Source organism: Cebus imitator, unplaced genomic scaffold (assembly GCF_001604975.1).
Source record: "Cebus imitator isolate Cc_AM_T3 unplaced genomic scaffold, Cebus_imitator-1.0 Scaffold121, whole genome shotgun sequence".
Classification (NCBI taxonomy): domain Eukaryota; kingdom Metazoa; phylum Chordata; class Mammalia; order Primates; family Cebidae; genus Cebus; species Cebus imitator.
Genome location: NW_016107436.1, coordinates 1,502,907 through 1,515,290, shown reverse-complemented (window position 1 = coordinate 1,515,290; position 12,384 = coordinate 1,502,907). Strand labels below are relative to the sequence as shown.

Here is a 12,384-nt window from a genome sequence, read left to right as displayed (position 1 = left end):
GGGGAGGAAATGCAGAGCCCCAGCTGCCTGGGTCCCCTGCGTTGTGATACCTAAGAGAAGCTTCCAGCAACAGTTCAGTTTGTTTCTACCTCCAAATAACCCTAGAAATGTACAATTTGGCTGTAACCATGGCTCACCATCTCTTATTAAGATGTCAGAATTTTTTTATGCCAGGTACTGTGGCTCACGCCTATAATCCTAACACTTCAGGAGGCCAAAGCAGAGGGATTGCCTGAGCTCAAGAGTTTGAGACCGGCCTGGGCAACACGGTGAAACCCCGTCTCTACTAAAACACAAAAAATTAGCCAGGCATGGTGGCATGTGCCTGTAGTCCCAGCTAATTGGGAGGCTGAGGCAGCAGAACTGCTTGAACCCAGGAGGTGGAGGTTGCAGTGAGCTGAGATCACACCACTGCAGCCCAGTCTGGGCAACAGAGCGAGACTCCGTTACCAAAAAGAAAAAGGAGTAACTTTGCAATAAAATCTAGTGAATTACAATTTTAAACTCAGCTCCTATTTTGTGAAGATTAACTGTATAGTCAGTGTTGGATCTGTTTAGAGTGGCTATTTGCTCTAACTTTAAAAATAATTTAGAGAGCATCTCTCTTCTCTGGCTCTCTTTCCCGCATAGCTACCTTGTCTTTGTCTCTGCCTTTCTGTCCACCCCTACCATTATTCTCAGAGTTAAAAGACAAAGCATATTTTCATTCCTGTCCCTACTTCTTCCCTCAAAAATAACCTAATTAGTTAAAATTAAAACTGGCAAAAGTCCCACACCAAATTCAGGGTAGGTATAGGAACATCTAAATGCATATTATGTAGTTTGTCTTCTAACAAAATGACAGTTTCATTATCCATCTTCATTTTCTCAGTAGACTTGTCATTTTCTCCTGTTTATTAACTCTCCCCAGATGAGACTGAATTATCAGTTTTACCTCATGCAAATAGGTAGATGCCAAAGAGGCAAAACTATAAAGAAGAAATTGAAGCAGTAAAACAAGGCTACATCAGCTGAACTTCTCCCTTGAGAAAGATAGTGTAATACTTTTCTATACAGCAATCAATCAGAAAACAAAACTATTACAAAGAAAAGGCTTCAGTAAAAACAATTCTCAGAGTTGAGGCAGAGGAATAGGTTAAACACCACATACACATGACGTATCCGTTGTTTCTAAAAAATTACAGTTCAAATATTTAAAATAAAAATATTAGAACCAACCCATGTAGTTATTTTAAATTTGCTCCATTTTTAGGCAATACTGTTTACAACCTAAAGAATATTTTAACAGCCCTCACTCCACTGTCTGACTTTTAACGCAATAGCTATACTAGCAGACGATCTATATACAGTTTACCATAGGAACAGAGAGAAATTACTACATATGATGAATCATCATTTTGATGTTTAAATGTTTAAAATTTTTTTTTTTTTTTTTTTTTCCAGACAGGGTCTCATTCTGTTGCCCATGCTGGAGTACAGTGGTGTGATAACAGCTAACTGCAGCTCAAATTCCTGGGCTCAAGCTGTCCTCCGCTTCTTAGCCTCCCAAAGTGCTGGATTACAAGTGTGAACCACCATGCCAGACCATGTTTAAAAACCTTAACTCACTGTTCAGATCTTAAAATACTAGCCAGTTTACCAGTGATACGGATATAATAAACTAAATTAGGTGATCTACAATGACTAACATCCAAGCCAGAAAGGACTGCCTAACCAATTAAAAACTATAAATGCACTTAGAAGCAGGTGAAAAACCAATGCACATTTTGGGTGTAAGGGTGTAACAAGATCTCAAGAAGTCACATGCTCAAAAACAAGCTGCATCTTGCAGCAGCTGAAGTTCTTAAAGACCCAAGTTTAGATGCCTAGGTCGTTTACATATCTAGCTAGAGTATTTCTTTAAGTATACATAAGAAGCTGGTAGCAGTTGTTGTCTCTAGGAATCAGATCTGGGACCTGGTTGGGGGGATAAGTCTCAGTAGACTTGTCATTTTCTCCTGTTTATTAACTTTCCCCAGATGAGACTGAATTATTATTATTATAATTATAAAATTATTATTAATTACTTTTCATTTAACTACCTTTGTAGTGTTTAAATTTGTAACTACACATACATACAGTTGACCCTTGAACAACACAGGGGTTAGGGATGCCAACTCCCTCCCCTGACACAGTCAAAAATCCATGTATAACTTTTTACTCCTCCCAAAACTTAACTACTAATAGCCTATTGTTGACCGGAAGCCTTACTGATAACATAAACAGTTAATTAATACATATTTTCTAAATTATATGTATTATATACTATATTCGCACAATAAACTAGAGAAAAGAAAATGTTATTAAGAAAATAAGGAAGAGAAAATACATTTACAGTACTGTATTGTATTTATCAATACTGTAAGTTTATATTATCTATTTACAAGATGAATCATCTTTCTGAAATAATGTGCAATTGTAGCTGCAGGCCTCAATCTATGATACATATCAGACAATTCAACTTTTTCTTGTAATGTCAAGACTTTTCTCTGCTTCTCAGGAACACTTCCAATATCACTAGTAGAACTCAGTAGGGGTCCCATGGTATTATTCAAGGTCTGAAGTATTGCACTAAACATAATGAAAAACACCAGAGTACTATGAGAAATCACTTTTTTTTTTTTTTTTGAGACAGATTCTCGCTCTGTTGCCCAGGTTGGAGTGAAGTGGCATGATCTTGGCTCACTGCAACCTCCGCCTCCCAGGTTCAAGCAATTCTCCCTGTCTCAACCTCCAGAGTAGCTAGGCATGTGCCACCATGCCCAGCTAATTTTTGTATTTGTAGTAGAGATGGGGTTTCACCATGTTGGCGAGGCTGGTCTCAAATTCCTGACCTCAAGTGATCTGCCTGCCTTGGCCTCCCAAAGTGTTGGGATTACAGGTGTGAGCCACTGCTCCTGGCCGAGAGATCACTTTTTCCTGCAACACAAAATTTACTTGAGAGATGAACTGTTCACGCAAAGATGACTAGCATAGTGTGGTGTTTTAAGCAGATACAACACTTGAGCTCAGAGCAACAGTGACAGGAGCTGGCTACAAAATTATTACAATATGTGCTACTATACTACTTATAAATTAATTTTATGCAGTTCTTATTTTAACACAGTATCTTTACATTTGTTTATATGACTGGCACTATGCAGTCTGTGTTTGCATGCATTTTTGATAATTTTTAACATTTTACAATATGTTTTATGGTAGCAAATTATAAAAGACTAGTATATACACATATGTTATGACATACTTAAATTTTTTTAAATATTTCCAGGCTATGCAGTTCATCTGTGAGTTTTTTCAAATTGTCACAAATCTCTGAAAACTTTCCCAATATATTTATTGAAAAAATCCACAAATAAGTAACCAGCACAGTTCAAACCTATGTGTTCAAGGGTCAACTGTATTGGGAATGGTAGTGTGAGAAGTCAGGTGAAACTTCTTTTCTAGAGACATCTATTAAACTAGTCAAAATTACCAAAGACAATCATTCAAAGTCTCTGCAGATTGATTAAAATGCTTAACACAAGCCTAATCTATGGAATTCAGTAAGGACAGTAGGAAGAATGCCCCACCCTCCGCAGCTGTGTGTGTGGAAGGGCTATGCGAGAGCCTTCAGGGCATCCTGAAAGCGGCACCCTTTCCCTGACTCCTAAATCCTTCTGCGTAGGGAAGATCAAAGCCTAACAGCTAATGACAGCTTATGCAGTCCTCTATTCCCCACAGCTCTGTGTTGCAGAATTGTTCCACGGGATTCAGCAGCTCAGTGGTAGTTCCCACTACTCCCAGTTTCCTAGACTTATTCCAGGTTGGTTTGTTTGCAGCCAGTGAACATCCAGACATTGCATCTCACAAGGCTCTGTGCTGAAGAAGATGCAGTGAGCCACAGTATCAGCTCCTACCTCCCCATCCCCAGGCTTCTGCTATTTAGGGAGGACCCAAATAGAATAGCCAGTGAAGAACAGGCCCCCATCACCACCACTATGCCCTCCAGCTCCTGCTCCATTGCACAGAGATTATTTTCCGGGGAGGATGACGAAAGGATTATCAAAGACTGGCAATACCCTGCCCCTGCCAAGGTGCCCAACTTTATTTGGATCAAGACTAGGGAGCAATTTATGCCCTGGGTGCTGTCAAAAACAACAGAGCCAGCAGCTAGCAATTAGTGGAGACTAACAGCTTGGTTGACACCAATAGAGATAGACCAGAACGGAGAGATCAGTGAAGGAAAACTGAACGGAGAGATCAGTGAAGGAAACAAAGAGAGACATGCTAAAAGCATAGTCTTTCTGGTGTTCTACAAGACTGTTCTCATGCCCAAAGCTGTGCCTTCTGAGAAGTAAATGAAGGGGGAATGTCTGAGCCTCTACTCCTTGGCCCAACAGAGTACAAACTCATCAACTCCCTCAACCATAAAAGTAGTCTCCAAACCACAAATACAGATTCAACAATTCAAGGTGAAAACATCACTGGCTTAAAAGGCTTAGGTACAAACTCTGACCAATCACCGACTGACCACTGGAGCTGACAAGGACAGGAAACAAAATGAAAACTGCCCTAAGAGGGGCTCAACAGTAGATGTGAGGTGGCAGAAGGAATCCACAAATTAAAGTTTTTTTTTTTGTTTTTTTTTTTTTAATTTAAGACATGGGACTGGGTGCAGTGGCTAGCCCTGTAATCTCAACACTTTGAGAGGCCAAGGCAGGTGGATCACCTGAGGTCAGTAGTTTGACCAGCCTGGCCAACATGGCGAAACCTTATCTCTACTAAAAATACAAAAATTAGCTGGGTGTGGTGGCAGGCGCCTGTAATCCCAGTTACTAGGGAGGCTGAGGTAAGATAATTACTTGAACCTAGGAGGTAGAGGTTGCAGCGAGCCAAATAGCATTACTTCACTCCAGGCTGGGTGACAGAGTGAGACTCTGTCTCAAAAATAAAAAGACATGGGAAAAATATTTTAACAGACACATCACAAAGGAAGACAGATAAATGGCCAATAAGCACACGAAAAAGTGCTTAACATTATTAGTTACCAGGAAAATGCAAATTAAAACCACAAAGAGGTACATAATAGAATATGTAAAACAAAAATGATTGGCAAAACCAAATGTTGAGAATGATGTTTAGTGCAAGTTGTACTCTCAAACACTGCTGATGGGATTTTTAAATGGTACAACTATTTAGGGAAAAGGTTTGGCAGTTTCTTAAAGATGCACATACACCTACTCAATAGCACAGCAATTTCTTTCTTAGGCATTTACCTTATCTAAGAGAAATGAAAATATACACCTACAAAAGTGTATATTTTTGTGCAACAATGTTCAAAACAACTTTACTCAAAAATAGAACTAAACAAGAAACAATTCAAATGTCCATCAACAGGATAATGTACAACTGTATGTCCATAAAGTGGAATACTAGTCAACAATAAAAAGAATAAAGTACTGATACAGACAACAATATGAATAAATCTAACATACATTATGTTGACCAAAAGACGCCAGACACAAGAAAGGATGGTGTATAATTCTATTTATATGAAGTTTTGGGCTAGGTATGGTGGTTCACACCTGTAATCCCATCACTTTGGGAGGCTGAGGCCAACAAATCACCTGAGGTCAGGAGTTTAAGACCAGTCTGATCAACATGGTGAAACTCAAAAAATTAGCCGGGCGTGGTGGCACACGCCTGTAATCCCAACTGCTTGGGAGACTGAGACAGGAGAATTGCTTGAACCTTGGAGGCGGAGGTTGCAGTGGGCCAAGACTGCGCCATTACACTCCAGCCTGGGCAACAAGAGTGAAACTCCGTAACAACAACAACAAAACTTGTTTATCCTTAGTTTTCTATCCTAGGGCTAAGGCACCGTAAGCCCTCAGTAAATGCTCAGCGAATTATTGGCAATCTAAATAAATGAAGAGATATTCCATGAACATGTATAGGAAGACAATAGTGTCAAGATGTCATTTCTTTGCATTTTGATCTATCTTAATTAAAACACAATCCTAATTAAAATCCCAGAAAGTTATTTTGTGGATTTCAACAGACTGGTACTAAAGTTTATATGAGAAAGACCCAGAACAGCTAAACAATCTTGAAGAGGAAAAAAAAAATTCAAGAGTTATTATAAAGCTCCAATAACCAGGACAGTGTAGTATTGGTGGAAGACTAGACATACAGATAAATGGAACAAGATACAGAGCCAAGAAACAGACCCATATAAATATAGTCAACTGATATTTAACAAAGGAGCAAAGGCATTTCAACAGAAAAAGGCTAGTATTTTAAACAAATAGTACCACAACTGTATATACAAATACTAAAAGACAAAAGAGAAAAATCTAGATGACTTTGGGTACGACAACGACTTTTTTAGACACAACAAAAAAGACGTGATCTATGAAAGAAATAATTGATAAGGTAGACTTCATAGAAAATAAAAACTTCTACTCTGCAAAAGACAATGTCAAAACAATTAGAAGATAACCCACAGACTGGGAGAAAATATTTATAAAAGGTGTATCTGTTAATGAACTATTTAAAATATGCAAAGACTTCTTAACAATAACCCAATTTAAAAAGACCTGAACAGATATTTCATCAAAAAAAGGATAAACAGATGGTAAATAAGCAAATTAAAAGATGCTTAACGTCTTCTGGCATCAGAGAACTATAAATTACAATAAAGAGGTAACACTACACATCAATTAGAATGGCCAAAATCCAAAACATTACTGCCACCAGGATTCGAAGCGAAAGGAACTCTCAGATTCATTGCCAGTGGGAATGCAAAATGGCACAGCCACTTTGGAAGATAGTTTGGTAGTTTCTTACAAAACTAAACATATTCTTCGCCAGGCGCGGTGGCTCAAGCCTGTAATCCCAGCACTTTGGGAGGCCGAGGCAGGTGGATCACGAGATCAAGAGATCGAGACCATCCTGGTCAACATGGTGAAACCCCGTCTCTACTAAAAAAATACAAAAAATTAGCTGGGCATGGTGGCACGTGCCTGTAATCCCAGCTACTCAGGAGGCTGAGGCAGGAGAATTGCCTGGACCCAGGAGGCGGAGGTTGCGGTGAGCCGAGATCGCGCTCCAGCCTGGGTAACGAGTGAAACTCCGTCTCAAAAAAAAAAACAAAAAAAACAAAAAAAACATATTCTTATATGATCCAGCGATGATTTGAAAACTATGTCTACAGAAAAACCTGTACATGGATATTTACAGCAGGTTTATTTGTAATTGCCAAAACATGAAAAAGCAACCAACGTGTCCTTTAATAATGAGTGAATAAACGTATTCCATACAATGGAATACTATTCAGCAATAAAAAGAAATGAGCTATCATGCCACAAAAAGAAATGAGGGAAACTTAAATGTATATCGCTAAGTGAAAGAAGCCAACCTGAAAAGGTTACATACGGTATGCTTTTAACTATATGGCATTTTGGAAAAGGAAAAACTATGAAGAAAGGAAAGAGATCAATGTGTTTGTAGGAAGGGATATAGGGGTTGCCAGGGGTACATAAGAAGGAAAGTAAGAGAGATGAATGAGCAAGGCACAAGGAATGTTTAAAGCAGTGAAATTATTCTGTATGATACTGTAATGGTACCTATGTGTCATTAGGCATTTGTCAAAAACCATAGAATATACAACACAAAGAGTGATCACTTTAGTTAATAATAATGTATCAATATTGGCTCACCAACTGCAACTTATGTGTCATACAAATGAAAGACGTTAATAAGAGAAATTGCTGCGGGAGGTTGAGGGGATTAATGTGAACCCTCTGGACTTTCTACTAAATTTTTCTGTAAACTTACAAATGCTCTAAAAAGTAAAGTCTATTAGTTTTAAAAAACACAACTCAAAATAAACATCTTACCAGGTCTAATGAAGACGTTTTCCACAGACAACATTGCTGCTATTGGAAGTAGTAGATCTTCACAATCCAGGGAAGCAGCTTTTATTACCGCACATGTCAGATGTGGAGGCAAAGGAAACTCCACCATAGACAAACCCAATCTGGTCACATGGCCACTCCTTAATACAAAGAAAAAGTTTTTAAGTCTTTCTACAATGGGAGAGCGCAAATGTAAAATTCATCATTCAGAATAAATCAGATATAATTTATATTACCTCAAACCACCTCCAGAAATTCAATACAATACGGTATAAGAAAACTTAGGACAGGCATGGTGGCTCACACCTGTAATCCCAGCACTTTGGGAAGCTGAGGCAGGCAGATCGCCTGAGGTCAAGGAGTTCAAGACCAGCCTGTCCAAAAGGGCGAAACTCCGTTCCTACTAAAACCACAAAAATTAGCTGGGTTTGGTGGCATGAGCCTGTAGTCCCTGCTACTCAGGAGGCTGAGGCAGGAGAAATCACTTAAACCTGGGAGGCAGAGTTGCAGTGAGCTGAGATCATGCCGTTGCACTCCAGCCTGAACAACAAAGCCAGACTCCATCTCAAAAAAAAAAAAAACAACCCCAAAATTAAATACTGTAGTTATTGCTAAGAGAAACATGAAGATTAAATCCCTATTGTCAAAAGCCATAATACATCCAAAAACTAAATAATGAGGCAGAATAAAGAAATATAATAAAAGACATAAACATGTTACAAAAACACAGAGGGGCCTCGTGTGGTGGTTCACGCCTGTAATCCCAGCACTTTGGGAGGCCGAGGCAGGTGGATCACCTGAGGTCAGAAGTTCGAGACCAGTCTGACTAACATGGTGAAATCCTGTCGCTACCAAAATAGAAAAAAATTAGCTGGGCGTGGTGTTGTATGCCTGTAATCCCAGCTACTTGAGAGGCTGAGGCAGCTGAATCGCTTGAACCTAGGAGGCAGAGATTGCAGTGAGCTGAGATCATACCATTGCACTGCAGCCTGGGCAACAAGAGCAAAACCCGTCTCAAAAAAAAAAGAGGATGTCTCTGAAAACATGAGACAGTAATAATGTTATTTTTTTAATTTTAATTTTTTTTTGGAGACAGGGTCTTGCTCTGTTCCCCAGGCTGGAGTGCAATGGCACAATCTCCTAAGCTTACTGCAACCCCTGCCTCCCAAGCTCAAGAAATCCTCCCACCTCAGCTTCCCAAGTAGCTGGGACTACTGGCCTGTGCTGCCACAACCAGCTAATTTTTGTATTTCCAGTAGAGATGGGTTTTACTCTCTACTGAAAGTAAAGAGTAGCGAGTAGATGGGTTTCCCAGGCTGGTCTCAAACAACTGAGCTCAAGCAATCCACCCACCTTGGCCTCCCAAAGTGCTTGAATTACAGGCGTGAGCCACCACACATTAAGCTGAGAGCATAATAATTATTAAAATCAAATCTTACCCCATTACACTAACATAAAAACAAGGACTCTGACTCTGTTATCATTTTTATGTATCCAGCATAATGCTTGGCATTGAAATGTACTCAGAAATTACTTGCTAAATGATACCAATATTTAGTAAACAAAAGGGGTTTTCTCATGTAGTTTTTCAATCAGAATTGTGATGAAAGACTAAGGACAATTTCTGACTTGAAGTAAAACAATCCATTCAATTTAAATGAATTATTTTCTACTGATTAAAAAAAGGTATTTAGAACCCTGTTTAAAAAGAGATCAATATCTGTTTTGGTTGTGGATTTTTTTTTTTACCTGTCAATAGCATCACACTGGTAAAGTTGTTTAAGAGCTTCCAAAATAAGTCTCTCATTAGGTGGATCCAAATAGGGAAACCTGTATATTTAAATAAGATATAAAGTGAGAGGCCATTCTTTGAACATGGTAGGATTTTATATAGATATGATAAAATTTCTTTAGAAGGTTTTATTTCTATTTTTCAAGTCATCTTTTTCTAAAAAAAAATTCTATGATCATGATTAGCATTCAGCAAAAGAGGAAATAATTTGTTTCTGAATCACACTCCTCTCTTTCAAGAAGTGATTCTTTTTAACTCCCCTTAGCTGAAATACTCTTACCAGTCTCTCTACTTATTCTAATCCTGCCCCACCCATCCTTCACAGCCAATGTCAAGTCTACTCTTCTCTGTAGTCCATAATTTTTTTTTCTAAACTTTTATAGAAATAGTAGAGAACTATTAATTGAAAGTGGCTGAAAATTATAAATTGTTCAATAGTACCACTGTTTTTTCATTTTTATTTTTTTTGAGATGGAGTCTCGCTCTGTCACCCAGGCTGGAGTGCAGTGGCACAATCTCGGCTCACTGCAACCTCCGCCTCCCAGGTTGAAACAATTCTCCTGGTTCAGCCTCCTGAGTAGCTGGGACTACAGGCACCTGCCACCACACATGGATATTTCTGTATTTTTAGTAGAGACTGGGTTTCACCATGTTGGTCAGGCTGGTCTCAAACTCCTGACCTCAGGTGATCCACCCACCTCAGCTTCCCAAAGTGCTAGGATTACAAGCGTGACCACCACACCTGGCTGATCAAAATGCTTTTATATAAATGGGGAAGTATATTCAATGAATTTTGCCATATTTATGTCATGTATATATACATGTGTATATACTTATTCTCTGCTCATCTAAGAATGAGTTGCAAATACAATTCCACTGCATGCTTAAAATATCTCAGCATGCATCTCCCGAAAATAAGGACATTCTCTTACATGAGAATAATAGTGCATTCATAATGTACTATTAATGAATATAATAAAATTAACAATAATATTCAAAAGGATAGCATAATCAAACATGAATACATATATATATTTTTAAAACAGGAAAAATAATTACTTGATCTGGGTTACTTTTTCCACCTTAAATCTTGATATGAAAATCATCTACTCCCAACTTCTCACCTTGAAAAAAATCCAATGAAAGACAAAAGTTCCAGTCCCTTATACAAAATGTCCATTCCAGGACTGATAACTCTATTTAAAAATAAGTAAGGCCAAGGATGGTGGCTCATGCCTATAATTTCAGCACTTTGGGAGGCCAAGGCAGGAGGATTGCTTGAGCTCAGGAGTTTGAGAACAGCCTTGACAACATGGCAAGACCCCATCTCTTATAAAAAGAAAAAATAATAAACAAAAGTCTCACACTGCTCTACTGCCAGCTTTCCTACAACTTGTACCAATAGGTCTTGGTAGCTTCTACAAAAAGAATTGGTAAACATTTTCTATAAAGGGCCAGACAGTAAATAGTTTAGGTTTGCAGGCCATATGGTCTCTGTCACAATCACTCAACTATGCTATTACAATGAAAGCAGTCATAACGTAAACAAATAGTTATGACTGCATTCTAACATTTTATTTACAAAAACAGTCAGTGAGATTAGACTATAGTTTGCCACCCTTGTGCTAGAGAAATACCAAACTAGTAGTTGCTTCTTCTATATAACAGTAAAAACTATTTATTCTAAAATACTGCAATTAATTCCCCCCCTTGATTAATCCAATTACCAATTCTGCCAAGCACTCCTTACAAGTTACTTGGTTTCTAAGAAATCTATCATACCATTCTCTAAAAACACTAGTTTGTCAAACTCCTCATAAAACTTGATTACATCCAAAACTGATTTCCAAATGTTGAGTGACCAACACACAACAGGAATGCTACAATTCCCCATCATCAAGTTTATTAATATAACCAAAGTCTATATAATTAATATAACCAAAGTCTATGCCATAGCTATAAGCTCATATTAAGTTTGCAATGATCTGATAATTTGAGATCTTTACTGCACGTATTTGCTTATTGTACAACCCAAACACAGGATATAAGATACATCCTTTCAAATTTATACCCTGTGGATTTCTGCCCAAATTTCTAACCTGTTAAAATCATCTTAAAGCTTGGTTTTAATTATCTACCTATTAGATATTAAGATACTTTCCAGAAAAATCTAATTGTGACGTCAGTATTTTTATTCAATATCATTATTAAAAATGTTTATTGGGAAAGAGCTAAGTTCAGCACAATACCAGTAAAACCTTCATCTAGGCTACACTGAACAATTAATTAATAGTTTTTTTAGACTGGGCTATTTGGCAACTATACTCAGCAGTACTGTCATCTACAGACTACTTTTTTTATTCACAAAGATATGAAATTCAGTACTGTTAAATATTGTGCTGAAAATAAAAGACATTAGGTTAACTTTCAATAAATTCTTGTGGAGCACCCATTATGTGGATGATCCTGTCCTCAAACTGAAAAGGAAATGGCTTACAATGACATAGTCGGCCAGGCATGGTGGCACATGCATGTAATCCCAGCTACTCAGAAGGCTGAGACACGAGAATCGCTTGAACCCGGGAGGCGGAGGTTGCAGTGAGTTGAGATTGTGCCACTTCATTCCAGCCTGGGTGACAGAGTGAGATCCTGTCT

At 38.2% G+C, this 12,384-nt stretch overlaps 1 protein-coding gene across 1 annotated transcript in view; it reads right to left on the bottom strand.

Moving 5' to 3' along the window:
- The window catches only part of DHX40 (DEAH-box helicase 40), a 48,466-nt gene that overhangs the window by 12,467 nt on the left and 23,615 nt on the right, over window positions 1-12,384 (bottom strand). The window contains exons 9-10 of the mRNA XM_037742442.1: window positions 9,687-9,767; window positions 7,920-8,077 (exon numbers count right to left, since the gene is read on the bottom strand). Of these exons, the coding sequence (XP_037598370.1) occupies window positions 7,920-8,077; window positions 9,687-9,767 (239 nt within the window). The remainder of the gene's footprint in view (window positions 1-7,919; window positions 8,078-9,686; window positions 9,768-12,384) is intronic.